A 25,371-nucleotide genomic window follows, 5' to 3' on the forward strand; every position below is an offset into this window, starting at 1 on the left:
AATATCCAGTAGAGAATATGCAGTTATAGCTTATATGACTATTTATTGCACATAAGCACTTTCATTCTATTGATACATCACATATTACTAAAACCCTATTTGAATTTTTGTTGGCTGCATTTTCAGTACTGGCCACGGGAGGGTTCGAGACCCCTTGTGTCAAGCTGGTTATATACCCGTGTTAGGTTTTGTTAGTATGCGGACAGCTGGCACCATGAGCGGCTTCTTATGAATAAGGGTGTATCAATTAAAAAAGACCAAACTGGCTGGACCGAATCTGTATTTTGTTGCTGGACCGCATCTGCATTATTTTTTAATTTAATTTTTTATTGTGGAAAAGTTAAAAGATAGGGCAAAAGAGAGAAAGTAAACAACAAAGACAACTACAAAGAGCCCAGAATGGCCTGCAGAGTAAGCCCGGTAGTATTTTGTGACTGTAAAGCAGCCTATGCAGATTCTGCCCCCTCCCCTTCTTCGTCCGAGCAATTCAGCGACGGGGCTCGGGGATTTGCCAGGCGCCCCGGGAAGGCGGCTGAAAGAGCTGACGCCGGAGGCTCGCGGGGGTTATAAACGCGGCCCACCCGCGGCTCCCAGGTCTCCCCGGCGGCTTGCCAGAGAGGGCTGGCCGCGCGTATCCCTCCCTCGCCCGCCTCCTCCTCCCTCGGGCGCGTTTTCGGGGCCGGGTCTGGACCGAGGCCGGGGGGAGCAGAGCGGCGCGAGTCGGCGTTGCTATGGCAACTGCCCGGCCGCCTCTCGCAAGATGGCCGCCCGGACCGCCCGCAGCTCGCGCGCGCTGGAGAGGTGGGCCCGGCTGGTCGGCTCCTTGTCGCGCGGCGATGACGCAGAGCCAGGGAGCGGCGGCTTCCCTCAGCCGCCGACGGAGCCGCCGCCGCCGTCCCAGCCTCAGCCGCCGCGCGCCGCGGACTTCCCGGGGGTCGCTCGCGTGAGGATGGCGGGCGTGGCCGACGCCGTGGCCCCGGGCGGCGGGGAGGCAGCGCGCCGGGGGGCCGCGTCCCCGGCCCTCGCGGACCGCGCGCTGCTGCAGCCGGGCGGCGGGCAGCGGCGGAGCAGCTTCGCGGGCGGCGAGTCGCGGGCCCGGCAGCCCTCGCCGGCCCGGCCCCCGCCCTCTCCCTCGCCCGCCGCCAGCGCGCCCCCCCTCGCCCAGCCCCGGGCAGCCGCACCGGACCGAGACGCTGGGCTTCTACGAGAGCGACAGCCTCAGGCAGCACAAGCGCAGCGGGCCCGCAGGTGCGCGGGGCAGGGCAGGGAAAGGGGCTCTTGGGGCGTGTGCAGAGTGCCGGGCGGGAATGGGCAGAAAGGGCGGCCTGAGCGTGGGTAGAAGGCATGTTGCCCGGGCAAGGTAAAGCAAGAGTCGGGAGAAAGAGCATGTGCAGAGAGCAGGCCAGGCAGAGATCAGAAGGAAGGGTCCCTGAGCATGTGCAGAGGTTACGTTGCTCAAAGTCAGGCAAGAATAAGAAGGAAGGGCCCCTGAGCATATGGAGAGGGCACGTTGCTCAAAGTCAGGCAAGAATAAGAGGGAAGGGCCCCTGAGCATGTGCAGAGGGCACGTTGCTCAAAGTCAGGCAAGAATAAGAGGGAAGAGTCCCTGAGCATATGGAGTGGGTATGTTGCTCAAAGTCAGGCAAGAATAAGAAGGAAGGGCCCCTGAGAGTGTGCAGAGGGCATGTTGCTCAAAGTCAGGCAAGAGCATGTGCAGAGGGCACATTGCTCAAAGTCGGGCAAGATTAAGAAGGACTCCTAAGCATATGGGGAAGGCGTGCTGCTCGGGCAAGGTGAGGTAAGAATCAGGTGCATTTACAAGAGCATATCACCCCTGCAAGGTGTAAGAGGAGGAAAATGCATGCAGATTGTATTTTTTTCTCTCACCTGCCTTCTCCTGAGTCAGCACCTCTTTGATTGGCAGTGGGTTCTTTAAGGTCTTTGAAGTCCTAGCTACCTGATTCTTTTAAATGGAGGTGCCAGGCACTGAATCTGGGGCATTTTGCATGCCAAGAAGATGTACCACTACTGAGCCAGGTCCCCTCCCAAAGTCTCCCTCATGTCATGAATTAGAGGAGACAGTTTAATTTCAGTGGGCGGGATGAGTCTGTGTGGAATACCAGCTGAGTAATTTGTTGTGGGGTTCACTATGGTGTAAAAGGAGAAGCTGTGTTAGTCATAGCGAAATAAAACAGAAGTCCAGTGGCACCTGAAAGATGACAACATTTGTTCCAGTGTAGCTTTCTTGAGTCAGATCTCACTTTTTTTCAGATACGGTGGGAAGACAGAAAACCATTTCCTTCTCCTCTTCTCAAGTTTCTGTAAAAATGAGGGAAATGATTTCTTTTTTCCCATTGTTACTGAGGAAGTGAGCTGTGACTCATGAAAGCTTCTCCTGGAACAAATGTTGTTAATCTGGAAGGTACCACTGGAGTTTTTAATTTCACTATGTTTTAGCCTCCCTCCCAGTCTATCTCAGTTGGATGTAGCATGAACGTAATAAGGAAATAGTGCTTTTGAGCATGAGCTGCATATATTTTCCACACACTGCTGAGGACGCAAGAGTTTGCTCTTCTCAGTGTATAGTGGATTGAGAAATTTGATGTTTAGCCTGTTAGGGGGAAGAGCAGCTGTCAGGGGTCAGGTCTACCTGGAAAAACTCCAGGATTCCCTCCCGCACTCGCACACAGTCTGTGATGTTTAGAGATTCAGTCTCTCTATTTATTGTGTAAGAGTGGAAACCCTGAGAGGCATTTCAGTCTGGCCATATGTTATAACATTACAAACAGGTGCCACTGCTGAGCCTCTGGGGAAGGGCTTCTAGGCAACCTTCCATACAAGTCATGGGTTCCTTAATGTCTTTGCCCCCCTAAGGGGGCTTTTTTAAAATGGGAATCTATAAGAATTTGTGTGTGGGAGGGATGTCTTCTGCCCTTATGGGTTTCAAGGGCAAGAAATAGTTTGTCAAGTGAAAAGGAAGCCAAAGCAGAAAGTTGATTTCTTGCTACTTTTTTTTAGAAATCGAAATATGCCATACAAGTAAGTATATAAGTAGGGTTGAAGGGATTCTCTGTTTTCCACTAGCATGTATCTTCTGAAGCAAGAAGCGCTCTTTTTTACTTTAAGGACATCTGTTGGACATGTTTTTGAAAGCACAAGAGTCCTATCTGAAGTTCACAACCAGGAGATTTGCCACTGGCTCATGACAGCAGGGAAAGTTTTGAGTGGCCTGGAGCTTTCTGATTGGCTCTACTGTGTTTTGCTTTCTCAAGTTAGTTTTTAGAATTGGGCGCTGTCAAGAATTGTAAACAGTTGAGCTTTTGCAAGCCTCTGGGGTTTCCAAGCATGCTGTTTTACAACTCTTGGAGTTTTTCAGTGTGCACCAGTTCTGAGGCATAAAGTTAGCCTCTGAAGTTTGTTATTAGGCATGTTGACAAAGTCATACAGTTATTTTTGGGAGTCTAATTTTAGTCCGTTTGAAATTAACTGCAACTCAACAGCTGTTCAAAATGTATTATCTTCTTGTGGGAGTAGAGTTGTGTCTGCTGTTGAGATACATGTGGAGAATATGTATTAGCACACATCTATATAAACTTTTTTCTTTTTCAAATTGAAAGTTAAGAAAAAGCAGATCTGATACCTATGGAATAGTTTTTAGCACCACATGTGTTTTGCATGTGGTAGTGCAGGCATACACATGAGCTGTGGTGTTTTGCATATATGTGACTTTATAAGCAAGGCTTGAAGGGAGAGCGGACTATAAAGCACATCAAATAAAAGGATTGTCATGTCTAATTTTAAATTGTGTGAAGAGTAATCTTTACTACTAGAAAACATTTTAGCAGTTATTGAATTTTCCACTATTCTTTTAAACCACATAGGGCTTTTATAAAATTCTGTAAATCAGGTTAACAATTAAGGTCAATGGTCAGGAAAGAACAGAAAAATCTTTGTCTTGCCTATGTATTGGAATCAACGATGTCTGCAATGGCAATTATACTGTAATAGTAGGAGTTGGAGGACAGCTTGAAACATATGCTCAAGGCATTTTGACAAGACAGACTGGAATAAAAAGTGCTAGCAACAGAGGAATTATTTTATTACATTATTCTGTTTGTGTTTCTGGTTTTGTTTCTTGGTGAAAGCACTAGGAACACTTTATCTGTTATGAGATAAAGCAAATAGTGTTTAGAAATTGCTGACAGACATCTTGTTTATATAACATTTAGTTGCTAGTTTATTTTTTGCTTATTCCATAAGATGAGAGGGAACAGTTGGATGCTTTCATAAATCAAAATGGTGATTCTGTTATATTGTGCTCGGGGCTCAAATTCAGAATTTATATGCTTATTGCAAAATACTGGGAAATGATTTTGGAAGGTGAATGGAGGTGGAATCTAATTTTCTGTTTGCAGTTTCATTTTCTGACCCATGTATTACTCGCAGAAGTCTATAGTTAAATTAGAAACTGTTATAGAGTAGGTATTAATTTAGCTGTTTGCTCAAAGCTGCAGTTTTTAAAATCTTGCTAAGGTTGCCAGGGGTTGTCACCCACAAAATTCATAACCTTCTGGTAAGTGATCCAGAGCAGTTAGTCTATAGTAGCAAAATTGATAAGAGTCCAGTAGCACCTTTTAAGACTAACCAACTTTACTGTAGCATAAGCTTTCGAGAATCACAGTTCTCTTCGTAAGATGTGTCACGCATCTGACGAGGAGATCTGTGATTCTTGAAAGCTTATGCTGCAGTAAAGTTGGTTAGTCTTAAAAGGTGCTACTGGACTCTTAGATTTTGCTTCTGGTACGTGTTGTATAGAGTCACAAGATCTCGCATGCTTCCTTCCCTTGGATGAGTCCCTTAAACTTTAATTTCAGAGTCATAATCCTGGTAAACTAGCTTGCTAGTACATATTTTATGCTAAAGTAGAAAAAGAATGATTTAAAGGTGCTCTCAAGGCTGTGCCATCATTCCCAAAGTCTTGCTGGCAATTTTGCTGCCACTCTCCGATCTCGAAGTCACATAAAAACCTTTCCTTTTAATTCCCTGCAAAGCTGTAGCGCCAGCCAGTGCCCGGGAAGAGGACACCTTGTGTGCTTTTACCCTGTTCCTTGGCATTGGGGAATAGAGTTAACTACTGTTGGATAAGAGAGGGTAGTTTATTTATATCCTGCTTTTCTTCCATGTCAGGTCCCAAAGTGGTTTTTATCATTGCTCTCTTCTATCTTATACTCAACAACAACAACTCTGTGAGGTAGGTTAGTCTGAGAGTATGTGATGGGCCCAAGGTCACCTGGTGAGCTTCCATGGTAGAGCAGGTATTTGAACCTAGTCCAGGCCTTAGTCTGATCCCTGTAGCTGCTGTGCCACACTATCTCTATTGTTAAGCTAGTGTTACATAGTATTTATAAGCTTCATACTCTGCCCTTCTGTTTAGCATGTGGGACCGCTTACCATAAGTAAAAAAAAAAAAGTAACATTGTATTAAAACGAAAAGAAACCATAAAATCAATAATAAGCATGCTGGAGGCCAGGTCTACCCTAACAAATTTTTAAGAACTACAACAGTTGAAATGATCCCCAGGTATAAACAGCGTGAAGAACAGCGTAATTGCTCTCTCTAAGTATTTGAAAGGCTGTCATTTGGAGGAGGGCAGGGAGCTGTTCCAGTTGGCAGCAGAGGGTAGGACCCGAAACAATGGGCTTAAATTACATGCACAAAGGTGGATATTAGGAAGAACTTTTTCATGGTCAGAGTAGTTCAAAAGTGGAATCAGCTGCCTAGGGTGGTGGTGAGCTCCACTTCACTGACAGTTTTCAAGAAGCAAAATCAAAAAGAGTCCAGTAGCACCTTTAAGACTAATCAACTTTATTGTAGCATAAGCTTTCGAGAATCACAGATGTCTGATGAAGAGAACTGTGCTTCTCGAAAGCTTATGCTACAATAAAGCTGGTTAGTCTTAAAGGTGCTACTGGACTCTTTTTGATTTTGCTACTACAGACTAACATGGCTAACTCCTCTAGTTTTCAAGAAGAGGCTGGATGAATATTTGTCAGAGATGCTTTAGGCTGATCCGGCTCTGGGCGGGGGGGGGGGGGGGTTGGACTAGATGGTCTGTATGGCCCCTTCCAACTCTATGATTCTAAGAAGCTAAAAGTCAAAGAAAAAGATCCCAAGATTGAAAACCTAGCATTAATACAAACCAACTTCGTAGCTACTGAGCTTCCGTAGCTACTGAGTTTTGCATTTGTTGTAGTTGCCAAACAATTTTCAAAAAAGTCAGTATGGAAGCCCGGTTGCAGGTTTGGAGTAGAGATTCCAGGTTTAGGTTCTTGGTTTGCTTGTCAATGTTTGTTGTTTTACTTTTTTGTACAAAGCTCTCCCTTTGTGCTAAGCGTTTCTGCTCTTGTGTGTGCTTTGTTCTCTGCACGCAGGAGCAGAGTGATATGGCTGTTCCCCTGTATCTTGGCACATGTGAATGCTGTTCCCTGAATGCGGTTTCTGTTCTTCTAGTGGTGATTTGTAGTTGACTTTTGTGGAGTGTTTTGAGTTAACTCTTTTTTTTTTGGCAGTCACAATTCATAGGTTGCTTCCTGAGCAAGCCTAGAATTCCAGTTAACAGCTGCTTAGTCTCTCCCCCCCCTCCCCGCTTCTAGTAATGATTTGGTAGTAGAGGCCGCATAGTTAGGAGTGTTGTACTAGTGTAGATTCCCTCCGCTGGGTATCTTTGGCCTTTACGGTGGAATTATTCTGTTCCTACTCAGTTGGGAATAGGACTGTTTTTTAAGATGCAAACAGTTGCAACCAGTAGTGCCAGCTTTAAAGTAACTTAAATAACTTCAAAATAACTTAGCAGTCAGCAAAGCAAGTCATAAATCATCAATACAGATAGACATACAAGTTTAAAGGATTTGTCAGCAAGCCTCTTCCTCCCGTAGAGTGTTGTCTATCTGGACTGAAGAATTCAGAGTCTGTTTGAAGTCACAATAACAGCCACTACTTAACACAAACACTAAGTGCTGGCATTGACTCGGGCGGTCAAGTTGAGGATTTTTTTTTAATAAAATTTTTATTAGTGAGTGGAAAAACAAAAGAAAATTTTCCAAATTTAACACATATAATCCCATTTTTTCCTCTTACTCTGTCCCCCACCCTTTTCCTCCCCCCTCCCTATTGACTTCCAACAGCTTTCCAACCCTTAACCCTTCTTATTACTTAAATCTATTTCATTTATATTTTCCTACCAACTTTAAATCATAGTATCTCTTATTCTAAGCACATTCTTATTTTTTATATAACCTCTATCAAACCTACTATCAATATAGTATATCTCATATCAATATAGCATACCAATATAATATGATATATAGCACATTCTTATTCTTTTACATAGCCTCTATCAAACCTACTATCAATATAGTATATCTCATATCAATATAACATACCAACATAATATAATATATAGCAGGTATCGCCCTATCTCTTACTTTAAACTTAGAGCCAAAACACACGTTAAGAAAAACCTAGGTTCAGCACGTGTTCTCTTACCTCAAGGTTTGCTGGGATCTGTAGGCGTCCTGGAAGCTTAAAGTTTAGCATTTACAGAGCAGCAAAAAGGGAAAGGGAAATACAGGCGCCTGTATTTTAAGCTTTAAGCTTCCAGGACGCCTTTAAGCTTCCAGGACGCTTACAGATCCTTTAAGCTTCCAGGACTTTAAGCTTCCAGGACCTCTACAGATCTTTAAGCTTCCAGGACGCCTACTTTAAGCTTCCAGGACTCCTACAGATCCCGGCAAACCTTGAGGTAAGAGAACACGTGCTGAACCTAGGTTTTTCTTAACGTGTGTTTTGGCTCTTATTCTATTTCTTTTCTTTTAAGCATATATTCCATCAAATACACTATCAATATAGTATATATTATAATAATATATTTTATATATATGTTGTATGCTATGCCACCAATGTAGCACAGCACACAACACCACATAGCACAACCACATATTATGTTATAATATAGAATCTGATCCACTAACCCGTTATTTTATGTTATATATCATATATAGTGTACCTCATTGAGATATCTATTTACCCCTTCTCGTTATCCCATATACTCAATGTAAAATCCCCTTAAATATTATATTAGCTTAGATTATAATTACATTCCCCGTAAATGGTAAGATCCCTTCTCTCTTCTCATTGCAACATCGTTCTTTAAAAATTTTCAAACTGCCACAGTTCTCCTTTTACATCCCACTTTTTTTCCAAAAATTGTTTCAGTTTCCCCCAATAAGTTCAGGATTAAAGAAACAGACTGGGGTTTTTTGGGGGGATACTTTTTATTTTATTGATAAGTTTAAAAACACAATAAAAAGGGAAAAGAGAAAGAAAAGAAAAATAAAAAAGTGAGAGAAAAAGAACAAAAGTTTAAGAAAAAGAACAAAGAAAAATAATACATATTTTTGTTTTTCTCTACAATACCTATCATATCTTTACAAACATTAGTTTTGATACCTCCAGAATTTACATTTTCAATACTGCCCCCCTTCTATTTAGTTTTCCCAAATTTATCTTCTTAGAAGTCAGATCCACAAATCATCATGTGCAAAAATGGAAAAGTACAGTATTGCCTTCAATGGATGACTGGATTGTGAAAATGATGGAGTTAGTGGAGATGGCTAAACTTACAACTCTGATCAGACATAAAACATTGTCTTATAGTAAATTGGAAACCCCTTATTGACTTTCTGGGCGAGAAAAGAAAAGATCAAAGGAACAGACTTGTCACACTCAATGAACAAGTAAGTGCGACCCTGTTTTACAGCTGCTGACATAGAGCCAAGCTACAAGTGACGCCTTACACAGGTTGAACACTTGTCAGCTTAACTCAAGTTTTGATGGGAAATGTAGGCATCCTGGTTTTACAGCTTGGCTCTCCATTACAGCTGCAAGACCAGGATGCCTACATTTCCCATCAAAACTTGAGGGAAGCTGACAAGTGTCCAGCCTGTGTCAGGCGTCACTTGTAGCTTGGCTCATAGTCTGTCCTCTGGGTAAGAGGGTGTGGCATTCATCCCCCCCAGAGTCCCTCTCCTCCAGGGCTCTGAACCAGACCTTCTGATTTTGGCCTCATGGAATTCCAAATGATTGGCAGCCAATCCAAGCCTCTGGAGAACTCCACTGGATGTAGGAGATGAGCAAGCCTCCATTTAAAAAGGGGAGGAAAATTCTCTCTGACGGAGTTCTGCTGCTCTGAATAAGGGTATCACTTTAATCAGGATATTTCTTTGGCTTTTAGGTAGGATTCCTCATAAACTCATCTCACACATTTTCATGAATCTGGGGCGGTTCGTTATTCCACGACAAAGAGAGAGCAGTGGAGGGTGGGGGAGCTGTTTTAGAAATGATCCAAGCAACTACGGAAGACCTTGAGATGTTCAGCACAACACATTGGTAAATGAAGCCTTCAGCCTAGGATACGGCTTCGTTCTGCCAGTCTTCTCCACTCACTGCCACAGGGGTATGTGATTGAATGGATTCAGTATTTAATATTTAGGTGCTTTTTAGCTAGAAGTATGGTAAAGGTCTCTTAAAAGCCTCCAGCTGAGAAATCCTGATCAAGAGGTTACTTTATTACAGCAGTAATCTTATTTGTCAGTATATAACACAGCTGGGTCCCTGTTTTCTGACTCTGCAATCCTGTGACTTTTTCCTACTAAAAGAGAAATTTAACAGTAATAGACATTCTGGAATGTATTAAAATGTCAGCTGTCAGTACACTGTTTCAGCTGAGGCTCTCGACACAGACTTTGCTTTGGAGAAGCTGAAGATGGGCTCGTTAGATGTGAGCTTGACAGCTTGAAAGCTTTTCCATTTTTTCTACCCAAAGAGCAGATTATTAGATCATGGCTTCCGTTTTTAGTAAACGTAAGAGTGTACTCTGGCGCAATTTTTTTGTCTACTGACTTGGGAAGGAGGGGTTCAGAGTTCATCTTAATCTGTCTAGCACATTTCTGCCCCACCCTTACTCCAGGGAGCTCAGGGTGGCATACATATTTGTCCCTTTCCCCATATGATTCTGGGGAAGAAAACTTTGCAAGTTGTAGCCTAACAGTACAGATTTTAAAATGCTAACTTTTCTTAAAGCACCATGATCTAGGTCAACATTGGCTCCTGCCTGTAGTTTCAGATGTGACTGGTTGTAGGATCAAGACCCAAGTCGTTGGTGAGAGGTGGGCATGGCTTGCAAAATAAGGGGTTTGTGTGTGTGTGTGTTTGTGTGTATGAGAGAGAATGAGAATGAACACATAGGTAGGGCTCAGGTTTTCTGAGCTCAATCACTAGCGTTCATCTGGAACAGTAGATTATGTTAAATGGAGTTTGTTGGCCAAGGGAGCCATCGAAAGGCAAGTTTTGGAGAGAGTGGGAAGCATACACAGGCAAGGGGTGAAAGGGTGTGTAGGAGGAGCAGCCATAGTAGAAAGGTGATATACTGGGTTTATGCAAAAGGCTGTTGAGCTTAAAATGTGGGTTGTGTATTTAGGGAGGGCTTGTATTGGAAATATTTATACCCAGCAAGGATTTGTTGCCTGCCTTGGCAGGGCCTGACCCTGTGAAGCTGTACTGAAGCCCCTCTAAAAGGTTAAGGTAGTCCCCTGTGCAAGCACCGAGTCATTACTGACCCATGGGGGGACGTCGCATCATGACGTTTTCTTGGCATACTTTTTATGGGGTGGTTTGCCATTGCCTTCCCCAATCGTCTACACTTCCCCCCCAGGAACCTGGGTACTCTTTTTACTGACCTCGGAAAGATGGAAGGCTGAGTCAACCTTGAGCTGGCTATCTGAACCCGGCTTCCACCAGGATCGAACTCAGGTCATGAGCAGAACTTGGGCTGCAGTACTGCAGCTTACCACTCTGCGCCACGGGGCTCTTACCTTTACTGAAGCCCTGATGGACTAATTTTTGTAGCCATGGTGGAACTATGGACTCCCCAGCTCTTTGTCGAAGTCAGGTCCCTTGGTTTAGGACCCCATTATCTCAGGGAACAAGATGTGTTGAGCGTTGGTGCCAGGTCCTGTTGAAAAATGGCATGCATTTTTGATTGTTTGGATTCCTCAGATAAAAAAGTCCTCAGTTTAATGAAGAATCATGCAGGGGTGCGTTCTGTATTGGAAAAAATTGTGGAGGTTTTTAGGAAATGCTATATTGGATGAGACTACACATTCCACGGAGGGCTGCCATCTTTCTTGTGTACCTTTTTGGAACAGTTGAAGCTGAACTTTCTTATGACACATCCCATTAATCATAGAACACTTTGTAAAGTCCAGTAATTTTAGCTTAGGTCATTTTAGTCTCAGTACTGTTGCCAGTTATGGACTTAATGCCACTTAGTGCAAACTTGAGCTTGTAGAGTTGCGACTTGGCAGTCTTGCCGTGGCTTGCATTACTTCATAGTTCAATCTACTTACGCTTGCAAATGAAGAAGCTCTTAAATGTATCTGTAGTGTATAAAGCTGACTGCTGGTTGTTCTTAATTTATGTGCCCTGTTATGCATTAAGAGAGCAGTTTATGTAAATAGATACTCTTTCTTGAGGGGTTTCAGTTTTAATTCAGTCGGCCACTGATTTCTTTGGGTGCTGTAAAAATAACAACATAGCATGCAGAGGCTTCTATATTACTCTCTGTCAATCATGTATACTTGAAAACTTCACCAGTCTTCCTTGGCTCCAAAGCTCCACGTTGCTCTGGGGCTCTAGTCTGTTGATCCTCGAGGACCTTTGAGCTGTGTTTTCATGAGCTATTTAGTGCATTAGGGCAGCTGGATCTCTTCAAGATTCATGGAAGATAATGAGCAAAATCTCCTGGTATGTCAGTTCTCACCTCTCAGGTTGCATACATACTTCAGCTAGTTCAGTTATATGAGTCCTCTGAAGGTTGTTTTAAATTATTAGTGATGGTCTCCTCATTTTTTATGTATTTATTTGTATTTACATAATTTATAGTCCGCCTTTCTCACTGAGACTTGAGGCGGATTACACATTTGAGTCAATACAGTCTCAAAGACATTTCAGTAAACAATGTAATTGGGTATAAATGCAAATTTTCAAAACTTTAATACTAGCAAGTATCTAATATAGAGTAGAAGAAATACTAAAACAGAGCATAAGCAATTCTAAGACTGACATATTAAACAACATAGAAACTATCCAGTAGTTGCATATTTACAATAACAGACAGTACATAATAGTAAAGTCTGTAGTCCCTATCCTTTTACTGATGCATCTCACTGAGACCACTTCCTTACAGAACAGCCTTAGTATCTGAATGAAAAGGATGGCTGTACTGTAAGGAAGTGGTCTCAGTGAGATGCATCAGTAAAGAGGTAGGGACCATAGACTTTACTGCTCTGTACTGTCTGTTGCGGACTTTGATCATACTGGGTCACTCTGCTGTTTAATATGTCAGTCTTAGAACTACTTATGCTCTGTTTCAGCATTTCTTAAGCTCTGTATTGGGTTTCTGTTGGTTTAAATCTTGGAAATTTGCATTTATATACCCTTTATTGAAATTCCCTTGAAATTGGTAGTACTAACTCATGCTATGTAATCTGCCTTGAGTATCAGTGAGAAAAGTGGACTATAAATAATGCAAATAAATAAAAATCAGAAATGTTGAGGCTGGAACAAGGTGGTTTTCATCAGGAATGCTCTATGGTTGATCATTGTTTAATTTTATCTCACCTGATAGGAAAGCATACTTCTTCTGTAAGTAATAATATGCACACTCAGCTTTTGATAGTATTTTTAGAACCAGGCTGAAACGGAATGAAACTGTGATTAGTAGACATTTGTTATGGCTACTGATAGAATATATGATGGTACTGAAGTTAAGATGAAGTGTGGAAGGCTAGGCTACGGGTTCTATCCCTACCTACAGTCAAAGAATGGAGAATAGCAAATATTAATATTGAATAAGTCACGAGATATAGATATCTAGGACAACATTCATACAGTTCCATTGTATGTGTAAAGGTTTGGGGAGCATATTGATTTCCTCATTTTCTTCCCTGTGCATGTTAAGGAGAGTTGGGAGTGATGATGATGATAATCCTATGCTTATATACCACTGTTCTAGACAGATTAGTGCCCACTCAGAGTGGTGAACAAAGTCAGTGTTACCATCACCCCCACAATACAGCTGGGGAGCAGATGCTGAGAAGAGTGGCTTTCCTAAGGGCACCGGCTGGACTCATGGCAGTACTGGGATTTGAATCAGCAGAGTGCTGATTCGCAGCCCAGCCACTTAACCACGATGCTGCAGCAGCTGTTGTCAGTAGAAGGAACGAGGAAACCATTCTTCTTGGATATGTACATATTGGAGCTCATAAATTGTGTTCATTTCTGGGAAAGCTTAAATAAAATTAAAATTACTTGGGAATTTGTTCATAATAACTGTGTGATCTTGGGATGAGAAATATTTTTAATATTTGGAAAACATCCTTAGAAAATCTGGAATTTTTTCAAATCAGTTTTGCCTTTTTGTGTTCTTCTCTTGCAGATCTTTCACTGCTGCGGTTTATCAATGCCGAGCTAACTAGGGGTTACTTCCTTGAACATAATGAAGCCAAATACACTGAACGGCGGGAGAGAGTATACACGTGTATGCGAATACCTAGAGAATTGGAAAAGGTAAACCTAGCGCTCTTTTTGGCTTAATATATATCCAGGCTCTGATTTTATACAAAAGTCACAACTGCAAAACAAGCATTTTAGAATAAACACATTTTTACCAAAAGAGTAGTGGATGGATTTCACTGACTGCTGTTCTGCTGCTTTTAAAATTAATGAATACATGTATACAGATTATATAAGCTGAATACAAGAAGCAAACAGATTATAAGAGTTTGTAAAAGGCAAATGGAAGAACTGTTATCTTGCATCTTACTGGTTTGCTTCAGTTTTGAGATGGCAAATAATACTTTATAGTCGTTACTTATTTTATAATGTTACTGAATATGCTGTTCCAATGAAGTGGTGCTATATCAGGGTAAATATCGTGTGCAGCTGGGTTATTTGTTGCTTTTTCTGTAGCAGTTCTACTGCCAAAGAGGTAAGCAGTGGTCTGACTTAAAAGTGGCTTGGCTCTTGCAGTGGAAAATGTGCAGAGACGACAGTAAATGGATGCCAGCCATAGTGTCATAGCGTGGCATGATGGCTAAGAAGCAGGCTATGAATTGGGACGTTCCTTGGGTGGTTGCAGATGCTTCGCATAGATGATTTTGTTACAGCACTTTATACACTTATAGTGATACACAAATGCTGAGTGTTGCTGTTAATGACTGGATCATGTTTTTAGGACTGCACACAGAAATTATTGGAATTCCTTTAAAACTGTCCTCTGCAGGTGTTTGTATCTAAACTTAGTTCTGTGGAATAAATTTAAGTAATTTGCAAGAACTGCTTAACCTAGATCTGCTTCCTGATCTTTTTTTTAGAAAAGGAGAGAAAAGTGATAGGAGTTTATGAAGTTCAGCAAGATTTGAGTCCAGATTTTCAGGGTATAAGCTTTTGAGAGTCAAAGCTCCCTTTGTCAGAGCTTTGGCTCTTGAAAGTTTATACTCTGAAAATCTTATTGGTTTTTAAGGTGTCTCTGGACTTGAATCTTGCTGTTGTACTGCAGACCAGCTCAGTTACCCATCTGAAACTTTCTGAAGGTATCACTTGGGCAAAGCTGAACAAAAGTTAAGATTAATGTCTCTAGTGTTTGAGAACATTTGATTTGGGCAGTTTCACATGTGGGGTACAAGTCAGACCCTTGTTGTTATACTGAACTTTCTCTTAATGCCACAGTCAGTGTTGCCTCCTGTTTAGTGTAACTTTATGACACGTGTCTGTCACATCAGCTGTTACAGGTTAGGTCCAGCTAGCTTTTTCACTCAGTCCTGCCCAGTTTGCCTCCTTACCCTATCCATCAACCTGCAGGACTTTTGTCCACGCAGGTTCCATGATTCCCAACATAGTATTTTTTGGGTTTGCAAAGGGTGGCCCCTCATTACTTTTTCAATAGTTGAAAAGGTGATTGGATCCAATCCTGTGTTTTTAAGTACACTCTTGAAGCTATATATGTAAAAACACCTGGCTGGATCTTAAGAACTTTTAGTAGAACAAAATGTTCCTCTTCCTCCTCTTTTCTGCGGTGGTTCCCCCACTGCCCCAGAGTTGCTCCAGATGAACCAAGGGCAGCAGCCCTAGTGGGGAATCTGCAGAAAGCTCAGGCAGCCCTTCCATCTTGACGAGTCGCTCCAGTGAATAAAGGAATGAAATAGATTTAAGAGCTAAAATGGTTCATGGGAAGGGGGTAGCACAAAGTAAAGACTCAATATTATATATAATTCACATAATTATGCATATCTGTTGGATTACAGCCATGAATATTTTTGTTTGTGAAGCACTACGTTTACTATTTTGGTAGAAAAACTGCCTTTTACGGGACCCAGGGCTCTTTCATAATAGGAGTATCTTTGATATGTTTGTTTCCCAGACCTCTTTTATGTTGCCTTCATATGGCAGTTGGAATGTTAAATTCATTATCTGATTCCATCGATGGGGAGAGAGAAAAAACTTTAGAGAAAGACTTGCTTCCCAAAACTAAGAAGGAAAGATTTTGTTTTCTCCTTTTGCAATCTGAATAACACACACAAAAGAAAAAATCTGGGGGGGGGGGGAAGGGCCCAACCTTGAATGAAAGAGTAGGGATAATATGAGAATGGGTAAATGTGGACATCGTTAAGACCTGGAGTGTCAACTTTTCTTTTAAAATTACATATTTTCTTTGTGATTGGACAGAAGGTAATATGTTGCAAACAGATGAAGTGCTCATCCCAGGCCAACTAAAACATTACATGTGCAAAGGAGCATGTGTATTTTATATTATTATTGTTGCAATGAAGCAGCAACTGAACACTGCTGCAGCCCAACTCTCTTGTTGTAAGCAAGTAAAGGATAAAGATTCTTTAAAATAACTGAAGACCTAATAAGCATTGTTAGTGTCAACCTAAAATTCTTAAAAGAGTTAAACACATCACTTGCTTGTACGACTTGCTTAGTTCTTATTCTTTTTTGTTTCTTCCTAAGGTAATTTTAGATGCAAGATATTAAATAGCAATGTGTAGTGGCTATTAAATAGCTGCTATACTATATAGCAATGTATAGTACCTAGGGGTGTGCGCTTCTGGTTTCCGATTCAGCTTTTTAACCCGAATCAGGCCCTCTCGTCAGGTGAAAAAGCCGCCAGGGGAAGCTCAAAACAGTGCTTGCAAGAAAAGCACTGCTTTGAGCTTTCAGAGCTTCCCGCTAGCTTTTTCACCCGATGGGATGGGGGAGGAGGGGATTCCCTCCTCCTTCCCCCTTCCATCAGGTGAAAAAGACGGCAGGAACCTTGGAAAGCAGCACTTTTCTTGCCATTTGCAAATGACGAGAAAAATGCTGCTTTGATCTTCGGTGTGCTCTGAATCTTTACGGAGCATACTGAAGTGGTTTAAATACTCGAATCCCGAAGCGGCCTGCCACTTTGGGATTCGGGTTATTCTGGATCGTTTTCCTGCTTCGGGTAAACCTGAAGCAGAAAACTCAGATCTTTTCCTGGTGCACACCCCTAATAGTAGCTGATTAATGTCAACGTACAGTAGCTATTCAGTCTGACTGAATCTCAATAATTTTATCCCCCCCCCCCTTCTTGGAGGAAGGCATCCTCTCTCCATCTCTCTACAATTTGTGCTCACTGTTCTGTGCTCGTCACACTGCATGCGCCTTCCTTATTTTTATCTTACCTTTATTTTCTTATTCCTTTTATTCTTATTATTACTGTTGACTTTCTGGAGCTGATTTTGTATCGAGATAAACTTTGTGAACATGGAAAGCTATTCTATCTTGTACTGAAAAATTAACCTTTTTACAAATGCTAGTAGTACACGAATGAACCTGAATTGGCTGATTCATTTAGTGCATGTAAATACATTGTTCCTTTTTTGATGACTACTAGTATGAAACTGGGAAATCATTCACTAGGTATTGCACAAATATCTTGACAGGCTTTGTCACCTAGAAAAAGAAGATGCAACCTTTTACCACAAATTTCAAGGAGAGATTTTTAAAATTCAGGAATATTTATGCTAGTCTAGGACTGTTTTAATAAAAGATTAATTGATTGAGATTCAGAAAAAAGAGACTCCTTTATTTGTGCTCCTCTTAGGAGAAGATTTTAAAAAGTTCTATACATTTTTTCTCCATTTAGATGGGCAGTATAAGCCTACAAAGTACTGTGCTACCTATGTATATTCAAACAAAGTGTATTCAACTTTGTTTAAGCTAGATGCTCTTCTCCCATCACCCAGCACACCAGGAGATAAACCTGTCTGCCAGAATATACGAAGAGCTACTGTATAAATAGCAGTTAAGCTAGAAGAAAATAAACATTCAAGGAACATGGAGGTATGAGCAAAAATAGGCTTGTGGGGGGGCTCTATCTTTAAATGAAAGAACTTACGTTGATGTAAGAACTGGTGGGATGATCAGTAGCTATCAATGAGGTGGAGATCCCTGGTTCAAATCCCAGTGTGTCCACAGGCAAGCCATTGTCCCTCTATCCCCATTTGTATTGTGGGAATGATACATTTGGCTTGCTCTTGAGGATAATTGTGAATCGTGCTTTAGGGAGTGGGATCCACAGCTGCTTGTCTTGCTAGTGCACAGGAACATCTCAGCTGCCCGGCATCCTTAACCGTGGAAAAGCGACGTCCACTTAGAGTGAACATCTCACCAAGTGACCCTCTGGTTTCCCCCTCCCCCCTCTTGGCACACTAGTGCCACCCCAACCGAGCATTTCAGCCAGAGCTGCTTGGCATCCCTTCCCTACCAGAGACCTGGGTGGGGAAGTGCCAGACGTGGTGGTGAGGCTGTCTTTCTCCTAGCTTGCTGGTGGCCTTGCAGCACCAGCCTCAGTCTCCCCCTGAAGAAGCTCTGCCTAGTGGTACTTCTTCAAGTGGTTCCTGAGTCTGGTAGTTGAGAGATGAGCCAGGTCTTTCCGTCAATTAATCTGAGCCCGACACAGCTGGCCCTGTGCATAGCAGGGGCCCTCCGTCTTCTGGAAGACTCCCAGATGGCAGAGGTGTAGGGGGCCCATGCTGCCCTGCCTCCTGTGCTATGGCAGCACCCAGGCAGCGCTTCCTCTGTCTCTTCTACTGCCTGCATTTTCCTGCCTCTCCCTCAAAGACTTGTTGCACGCCTCTGTGGAAAGTGGGGAAGGCTCACCAGAGGCAAACATCACCTCCAGTTCTTCCAGGGCATCCTCTCGATCCCCGCTCAAAAGAAGTCTCATGTCCCCCAAGTTCACCGCAAAGGATACCTAATGCTGCTTCTTCTCCCACTGCTGCATCACAACAGCTGGAGGAGGGGGAGCCTCAGCAGCAGGCCCCTGCTCAGTGCCAGCTCCTGCCTTAAGGGGCGGCTCCTGCAGCTGCCTCAGCAATGAGGGCATTACGAGGCCTCTTGCTGCCATCACCCTAACCAGAGGTTGCGTTGGTAGAAGGCTGCTATTCTTCGCCTTCACCTTTCCCCAGGGCTCCACTGGACTCCTGCCACTCATTCTGTCCCCACTACTGCCAGTACTTACTGGTACTTTTGGTGTCGCTGACCTGTGCTATACTCACTAACCTAGTATTAACCCACGAGATTTTTCCACTCCCCCCCCCCATTTTTATGGTTTCATACCTAGCCAAATATAGAAGGCCCCCCCCCCCCCCCGAAAAAAACATTCTGACTACCTACTCTAAAAGCTTGCTGATTATTGTGGGTCTAACCTGTAGATGGGAAAATGTTCTCTTATTTAAAAGCCTTATTTAGGTTATGATAACCTAACTGCACTAGCAAGAAGCTTGATTGCTCTTTGAGAATCGAGCATCTCTTTTTTTGAAACCCAGACTAGTACACAAACAATGCATCTCTAGACTCAAACCAGGTAGAAGATCCTCAGGTGTCCTCTAGACAGGCACCAGTTCCTCGGGTCCTGTTCCACAGGCAGCAGCAGTAACTCAAAGTCAATCCAAGAGGCAGATTCCCAGAGCTGCCAGAGGCAAAGAGCACTCACAGCACAGTCTCCAGAAATCTCAATCGGAATGAAGACTGCCTTGAGCCTGGCCTGCTTTTATTTGCGGTATTTGAATAGGCCGTTTCCCATCAAAAAATCTTAACTTGGACAGACAGTAGAGCTCCTCCACCTATTGGTCACTCACTCACTCACTCTCCCTGCCTTCTCCCTCACTCCCCTCTCCTTTGGGGGGAAAAAGCCCAGGAAAGAAGAGAACCGATTAAGAGAAGCCAGCCAACTTTAAAATGGCTGGTGTGGCCATTCCCAGAGAAACCCAAATATATTGGTGCTTCTCCGGCATTATGCTCTTCTGTATTGCTGCATCTCTCTGGGTTGATCTGGCTGTATTTGGTATAGCCGATTTATACTAGTCAAGTATTATTCAGCTAATTGTTTGGAAGGGGTGGGGTGTATGCACGCACACACGCGCACACACACACACAGTCACACATTCATACATACTCACTCTACTTTGTTGGAATGGGTTTGTTGTATAAATACAATGGAAGCCAATGTGGCAGTATTTCAGGTGAGGTTTTCCTGGTTGTACTTTAAATTTATATCCAGGTCTTATACTAAACAGTTTATGAGCAAGCTGGCTGCATCTGGCTTCATTTTATTCTTTTGCTGTTTTCTAATATTGTAGTTGAAACTGCAGGGATGAATCCAGAGGGCTTTGGATTTTACCCTTGCCAACTGCTGAGATTTGTCTAGGCAGATGTTAACCTTTGCTCTGCAAGAGACGACTGCTTATATTTAAGGGTGATTTGTATTGGCTAGGACTTCAGGTTCATGAACTTTGTTTGCTTAACCAGTGACAAAATGCAAACAACCTGTCATGGATTTGTTAAACATATGCAAACATCATGAAAATCTAGATGTTTGGGAAATGCAATGTGTCTTCCAAAAATATTTTGGTGCCAGCCTCCATAAGCATCTGCTCTTTCACAGGGATGGACTGTTCAGTGTGTGCTCATAATAAATAATTTTTGCTGCCCATTCCTATGCACATTTACTTGCAAGTAAGTCCTTCTGTATTTCATGGAACTTACTCACAAGTAAGTGCACAAAGGACAACATCCGTTGGGTGCCAGCGAAAAGAACATCTTATTCACGATCATAGCAGTTTATTTTTTTTCTTTTCATATCAATAGTTTTTTTTAAGGGCTTGAAAATAACTTGGAGGAAACCTAATAGACAAGGAAGATAAAATACTCTTTAAACAAGGGTGGTAACAGTTTAGCAGACGTTTGTCAGTTAAACCTGGACTGTTATAGCAGAAGGATAGGTACAGTCTCCCAGAAGAAGCACGGTATGTGCTCTTTTTTTGTATTGATTCCTTGACAGTTCAAGAAATACGACTATCATTGGAAGAATAACGTTAAGAAATTAGCTATAAATATGATTGCTGCTGTACAGATGTCTCTAGAGTGAAAAAAATACTTCCCAGAATTTGCAAGCTTGAAATAATGTTTTATTTCTATTTCTTAATTGAAAATTTAGAAAAACATTTAGTATATCTGATAGGAAGCCAGGTTCCTTTCAGAAGTGTTATCGGTGCTTGACCATTTATCAAAGGGAGGTCTTTGTTAGACCAAAAGTTCAGCATATATTTGGAAAAGATAGGATATATAGCTTTCATCTGTTTTCTTAAGGCAAACAGAAAGTCATAATGCTGCAAGCTATTCTGGATTTGTAAGGCTATCAACTAATTAAAGAGTGTACAGATTAGCCTGCGCTGCAGGCAGAGATGGCTGTTGCTGAGTTTGAACTTGTATTGGCATAACTAGCGGGGTCTGTGCTCTCCCAGCAATGAAATAGAAAAGACAGTTGGGGGACCTGCAAGGACTTGCTGGGGCATCTCATTTTCCTTCCCCTCACAATGTCCTCCTTCCCTTCCCTGCCCCCTATAGCTTTTCTCCTTTGCCTGCTTCCATCTCTCCTTCCTACCCACCGTTGTTTGCCCCCCAATCTTCACCTTTCCTCGTAGCCCCCCAGGCAGCCTCTCCCCTATGGCCCAGTTGTGTGGTGCTGGCTGAACCGGGCCCAGTTGAATGGTGGGGAACCTGCAAGGACTTGCAGGGGTACTTCAGTTTTCTCTGTATCCCCTTCCCCACACCATTTCCTCTTTCATCTCACTTTTCCCTTCATTCTTCTCTCCTTCAAATTGACTAAATAACTTACCATTTATCTTCCTCCCATTTTCATCTATATGAATTAGTTTACTTCATTTATATACTGCCTCTCTCCACAATGGGCACCCAAAGCAGCTTGCATCATTCTCCTTGCCTCCGTATTATCCTCACAACAACCCTGAGAGGTAGGTTAGGCTGAGAGGGTGTGACTGGATCAAAGGCTCCCAGTGAGCTTCCCCAGAAGAGCGATGATTCCAACATGGGTCTCCCAGATCCTATTCTGGAACTCTAACCACTACACCACACTGGCTTGGCGGGGGTGGGGGGAGTCTGTTGAGCGGTAGCAAGCAGCTGGTCCCTTGTGAGTCTTGCAAGTCATATGGCATCAAGTCACCCAGTGGTTGCTGCTGGGCCTGACCCCAGTGAATCCGCCCTCAAAGGTCAGAGCAGCCCTGGAAAGGGCCCTGCTTCCTCCCTCCTGCCTTTTCCTGTCAGAAACCAAGGCTAGAATACTGGCTAACGGTTGCTTAGCAACAGCTGCGGAGAGCATCTGGTTAAAGCTACAGGTGCTCCTTTTATCATTTTGGGTTTTTTTTAAACCCCCCCAATGTATTTTTTTTTTTTTGATTTCAGATTTTTCTGCAAACCTAGGACATTTTTCAGGTGTGTAAGAAGATGTGTCTTGTCTGTTCATAGCTTCAGTCTCCAGATTTAAGTATTCTCAGATCAGGGCCACTTGGTCGTTAGTATATAAGATGCTGATATTATTGAAAAAAGACCTCCCCTAACAATGAAAGTCACTGCCAAAGAGTCCTTCGTATCAGCCACCAGTCGCAGTGTCACTCCTGATGACATCACCACAGCTCCATGTAGGGAAGACACCTACCAGGAAGCAGCAATGCTGTGGGGACCTCCTAGGAACATCATGCCATACATTCTACTCCACCCTCGCACAAGCACAACCCGAAAGATGTCACAGGGTGTATGCAAAATGCCATAGCTCACCAAGTTAGGTGGGAAGCTGCTTGTGCCAGCAGCCCAGGGGATCTTCTGGCAGTATGGGCAAAAAACTTTTGCCAGAGAAGAAGATTTCAGGGATATGCAGTTCTAGATAAACGAAGGAAGATCTCACTCAGTGGCTTCATATGGATGTTCAACAATTATAACAATCCTTGTGGCTCTGCATAAACCAACCTAGGGTGTGGGAGTATTCTCCTCCAGCGATAAGTCTTTCTGTTGCATTAAGCAATAAAGATGTAAACTATTGTAGTGCTGCACTGATCCAACCAGATATTCTAACCCATACTAAAGAATGGATGTGCTTGGTCGTATCTGTGAGATCAAATAGAATCAACATGGATTTCTGAGAATGTAGCTTATTTATGAAGCTCCACCTCATTTATCTCACACTGCTAATACCTTCTCTGTTTCAAGCCCAGGCTTGAAGCTTCATTGAAAAGTCATGAATGCCTTTAGTTTCTTTGCAACCCATCGACTTGATCATCCTTTCCGCAAAGGCACAGGTTAAAGAGAACAGAGCTATTTATGACTTCTTACAAGGCCTCTTGATCCATCTACACCAGGAGAGTAAAATGCTACCTTTATCAAGGCCAACTAAAAATCCCAAAGAAGCCTTCCTGTGGCTCAGAGCTAAAGTAAAAACCAGAGAGAGGGGGAGAAGAAGGGTGCTGCTGGTAGAGGCCATGGGAGAAGGTCAGTCTGCAGTCCGCCTCACATTAAACGTAGGAAGTTCTATGCAGAAGACTAACTGGGTTAGATTGTGCCCAGTGCAAAAGAGGTCAGGTTGCACCAAAGCCCATTAGACCAAAAATCAAAGATTGCTTTTTCCTTTAAACCACAAAAGCAAGTCTCTGCCTATCTCCCTGTCCTTCTCTGTAATGTGGGTTACCTGATAAGTCAGAGAGAAAAGAAAAAGTAGTAGTCATCATATTGGAAAGTTAGAGATAATTTTAGAAGATGCACTAAAGACAAATCATTAGACAGCCGAATACATAGTATTTCCTAGAGGTTAGAAAGCATGATTTTTTTAAACTCCCTGTTTGGCAAATGTGTCATCATTAAGTGATAGAAAATTGCCTTCTGTTAGTTCTAGGATCCCCTCCAAACAGCTAAATACAAATAGTCGTGCTGGCTCATTAGAAAAAAAATCAAAGTAGGGAGCGTAACACAATCTTTCTAAGGACAGCTGTGTTTATCTTCACCCTGTTCTCTGCCTTACAGGGGCTCTGTGCAGTCAGGTGAGGTCAATGCAAGAATAAGATTCTGAAGATGTATGCCCAAATTCTGTCTGTCCATATTGTTAGACTTTTAGTTTATCATCAACAATAAAAATTTAAGTTAAACATCCTAGGCTAACATTTCTGCCAAAGTTTTACCTCTTTCACAACTCTAGATAATTTAATCTTTTGAATCTACTATTGGAATAGGTTCCCAAGTGTACTCATGGTCTGTCTGCTGCAATGTGATATGTGCTGAGAGGACGCTTTTAAAATAGGAGCTGTGTCTTCCCTCGCTATTAAAGAGTGACTGAATAGTTTTTCACATGTCTCACTCAAATCTCCAGGAAAAGAAACTTGGTTTTAATTAAGTGTTCTACTTAGAAATTCATATTTCTTAAAGAAGCATGCATACCAACTGGTATCTAAACATATTGGGCACAGTTCAGTCTTCGTTAAACATTTTCAGAGTTTAAGGATCTGCTTCCTTCTCCTATGGAAGTCAGTGGAACTTAAAAGTGCTTCATTGTGGCTGTAATGAACCTAAATAGTTTGCAACTAAATATGGCTTTTATACAATGTAGGAACATAATCCAAACATTTCATAACACAGCACATGTGCACAGCGCATGTGTAGTCATAGCTGCTTAGAGATAGATTTTGGTTTCACTACCTTCATATGCATGCAGGGAAACTCAGAAGCGGAGGATGGGATTCTGGGCACGCCTGTTTTCAAAGTATGCTCAAAATAGGCTTTATTTATTAAGCTGTGCCTTCGACTTTCCAAAAGCAGAGGCAGGCTGTTGCTAGGCAATATAGCATTTCTTTATGAGACCAAAAGAAGATATACATGCTGTTTGTTTGATAGTCATATTCACAATTTGAGAGAGATCTGAATAAGTTGTACAGTTCAGGTAGGTATATATTTTTTGAAAATAGCACATCTTTAAAAGAAATTTGACTTATGTCTGATGCTTAACAAAATCATATTCAACTCAACTGTAATTTTTAAGAGGCCGTACATGATTTCATGCCAGATAAATTAATGGTAGGTTTAATCTAACCAGCGTTTCCATTGGTAAAAAAGAGGAGGGGGTCCCCTTCAACTACCAAATCAGCTGTGTTAGGGGTTATGGCGCCTACATGAACAAAAGCCAAAGGAAAAGGAATTATTGTAAGGAGAAGAACTGGGTGACAGTAAGCAAAAAGCTGGCTAGATCCATCTCACTATATGGTCAACATACTGCAGGACTTAATAAAACAATGGTTTTCAAATTGTATATACCTTTAGAAAAGAACGTTAATCTGCTTGTCTGCTGAGCAGCTCCTTGAGTGTTGCTGGAAAGTTCTCTGGCATGTTGTAGAATGCTCATTCTGTCCACACAGGACTGTTGAATCTCACTGTCTCTCTACATAAACTCATAAACGTTCTCAGCCTTTTGTATCTTACACCCCAACAGTCTTTCGGTGTCCCACCCTCCTCCTACTATATAAAAGTCGAGCTGTACTGGCAACAACTCACTTTTTGTCCCCGTGCAGGTGCACTGAAGGGCCCAGTCATTCATTCATTCATTCATTCATTCATTCATTCATTCATTCATTCATTCATTCATTCTGTTCGTTTTATACCCTGCCCTCCCCGCAAGCAGGCTCAGGGTGGGTCACAACATCATAAAATCATAAAACATCATAAAAATGTGGGTGCGCCTGCACCAGGATAAAAGGCGAGTTGCTGGTGCGGCCTGGAGAGGCTGCTGTGGGTCCTTGGGAGGTCTGCACCAGGCCTCTATGCTGCCTGGAGCAGACCTCTGAGGGGCCGCAGAGATGGTGGGAGGGCCACGTGGGGGCTCCCCGTGG

At 42.6% G+C, this 25,371-nt stretch overlaps 1 protein-coding gene across 1 annotated transcript in view; it reads left to right on the forward strand.

Annotated features, from left to right (window-relative positions):
* The first annotated feature begins 760 nt into the window (after positions 1–760).
* Positions 761–25,371, forward strand: part of TAPT1 (transmembrane anterior posterior transformation 1) — a 71,483-nt gene continuing 46,872 nt past the window's right edge. The window contains 3 exon segments of the mRNA XM_054999616.1: positions 761–1,155; positions 1,157–1,248; positions 13,557–13,687. Of these exon segments, the coding sequence (XP_054855591.1) occupies positions 761–1,155; positions 1,157–1,248; positions 13,557–13,687 (618 nt within the window).

This window comes from Eublepharis macularius, chromosome 15 (assembly GCF_028583425.1).
Source record: "Eublepharis macularius isolate TG4126 chromosome 15, MPM_Emac_v1.0, whole genome shotgun sequence".
NCBI lineage: Eukaryota > Metazoa > Chordata > Lepidosauria > Squamata > Eublepharidae > Eublepharis > Eublepharis macularius.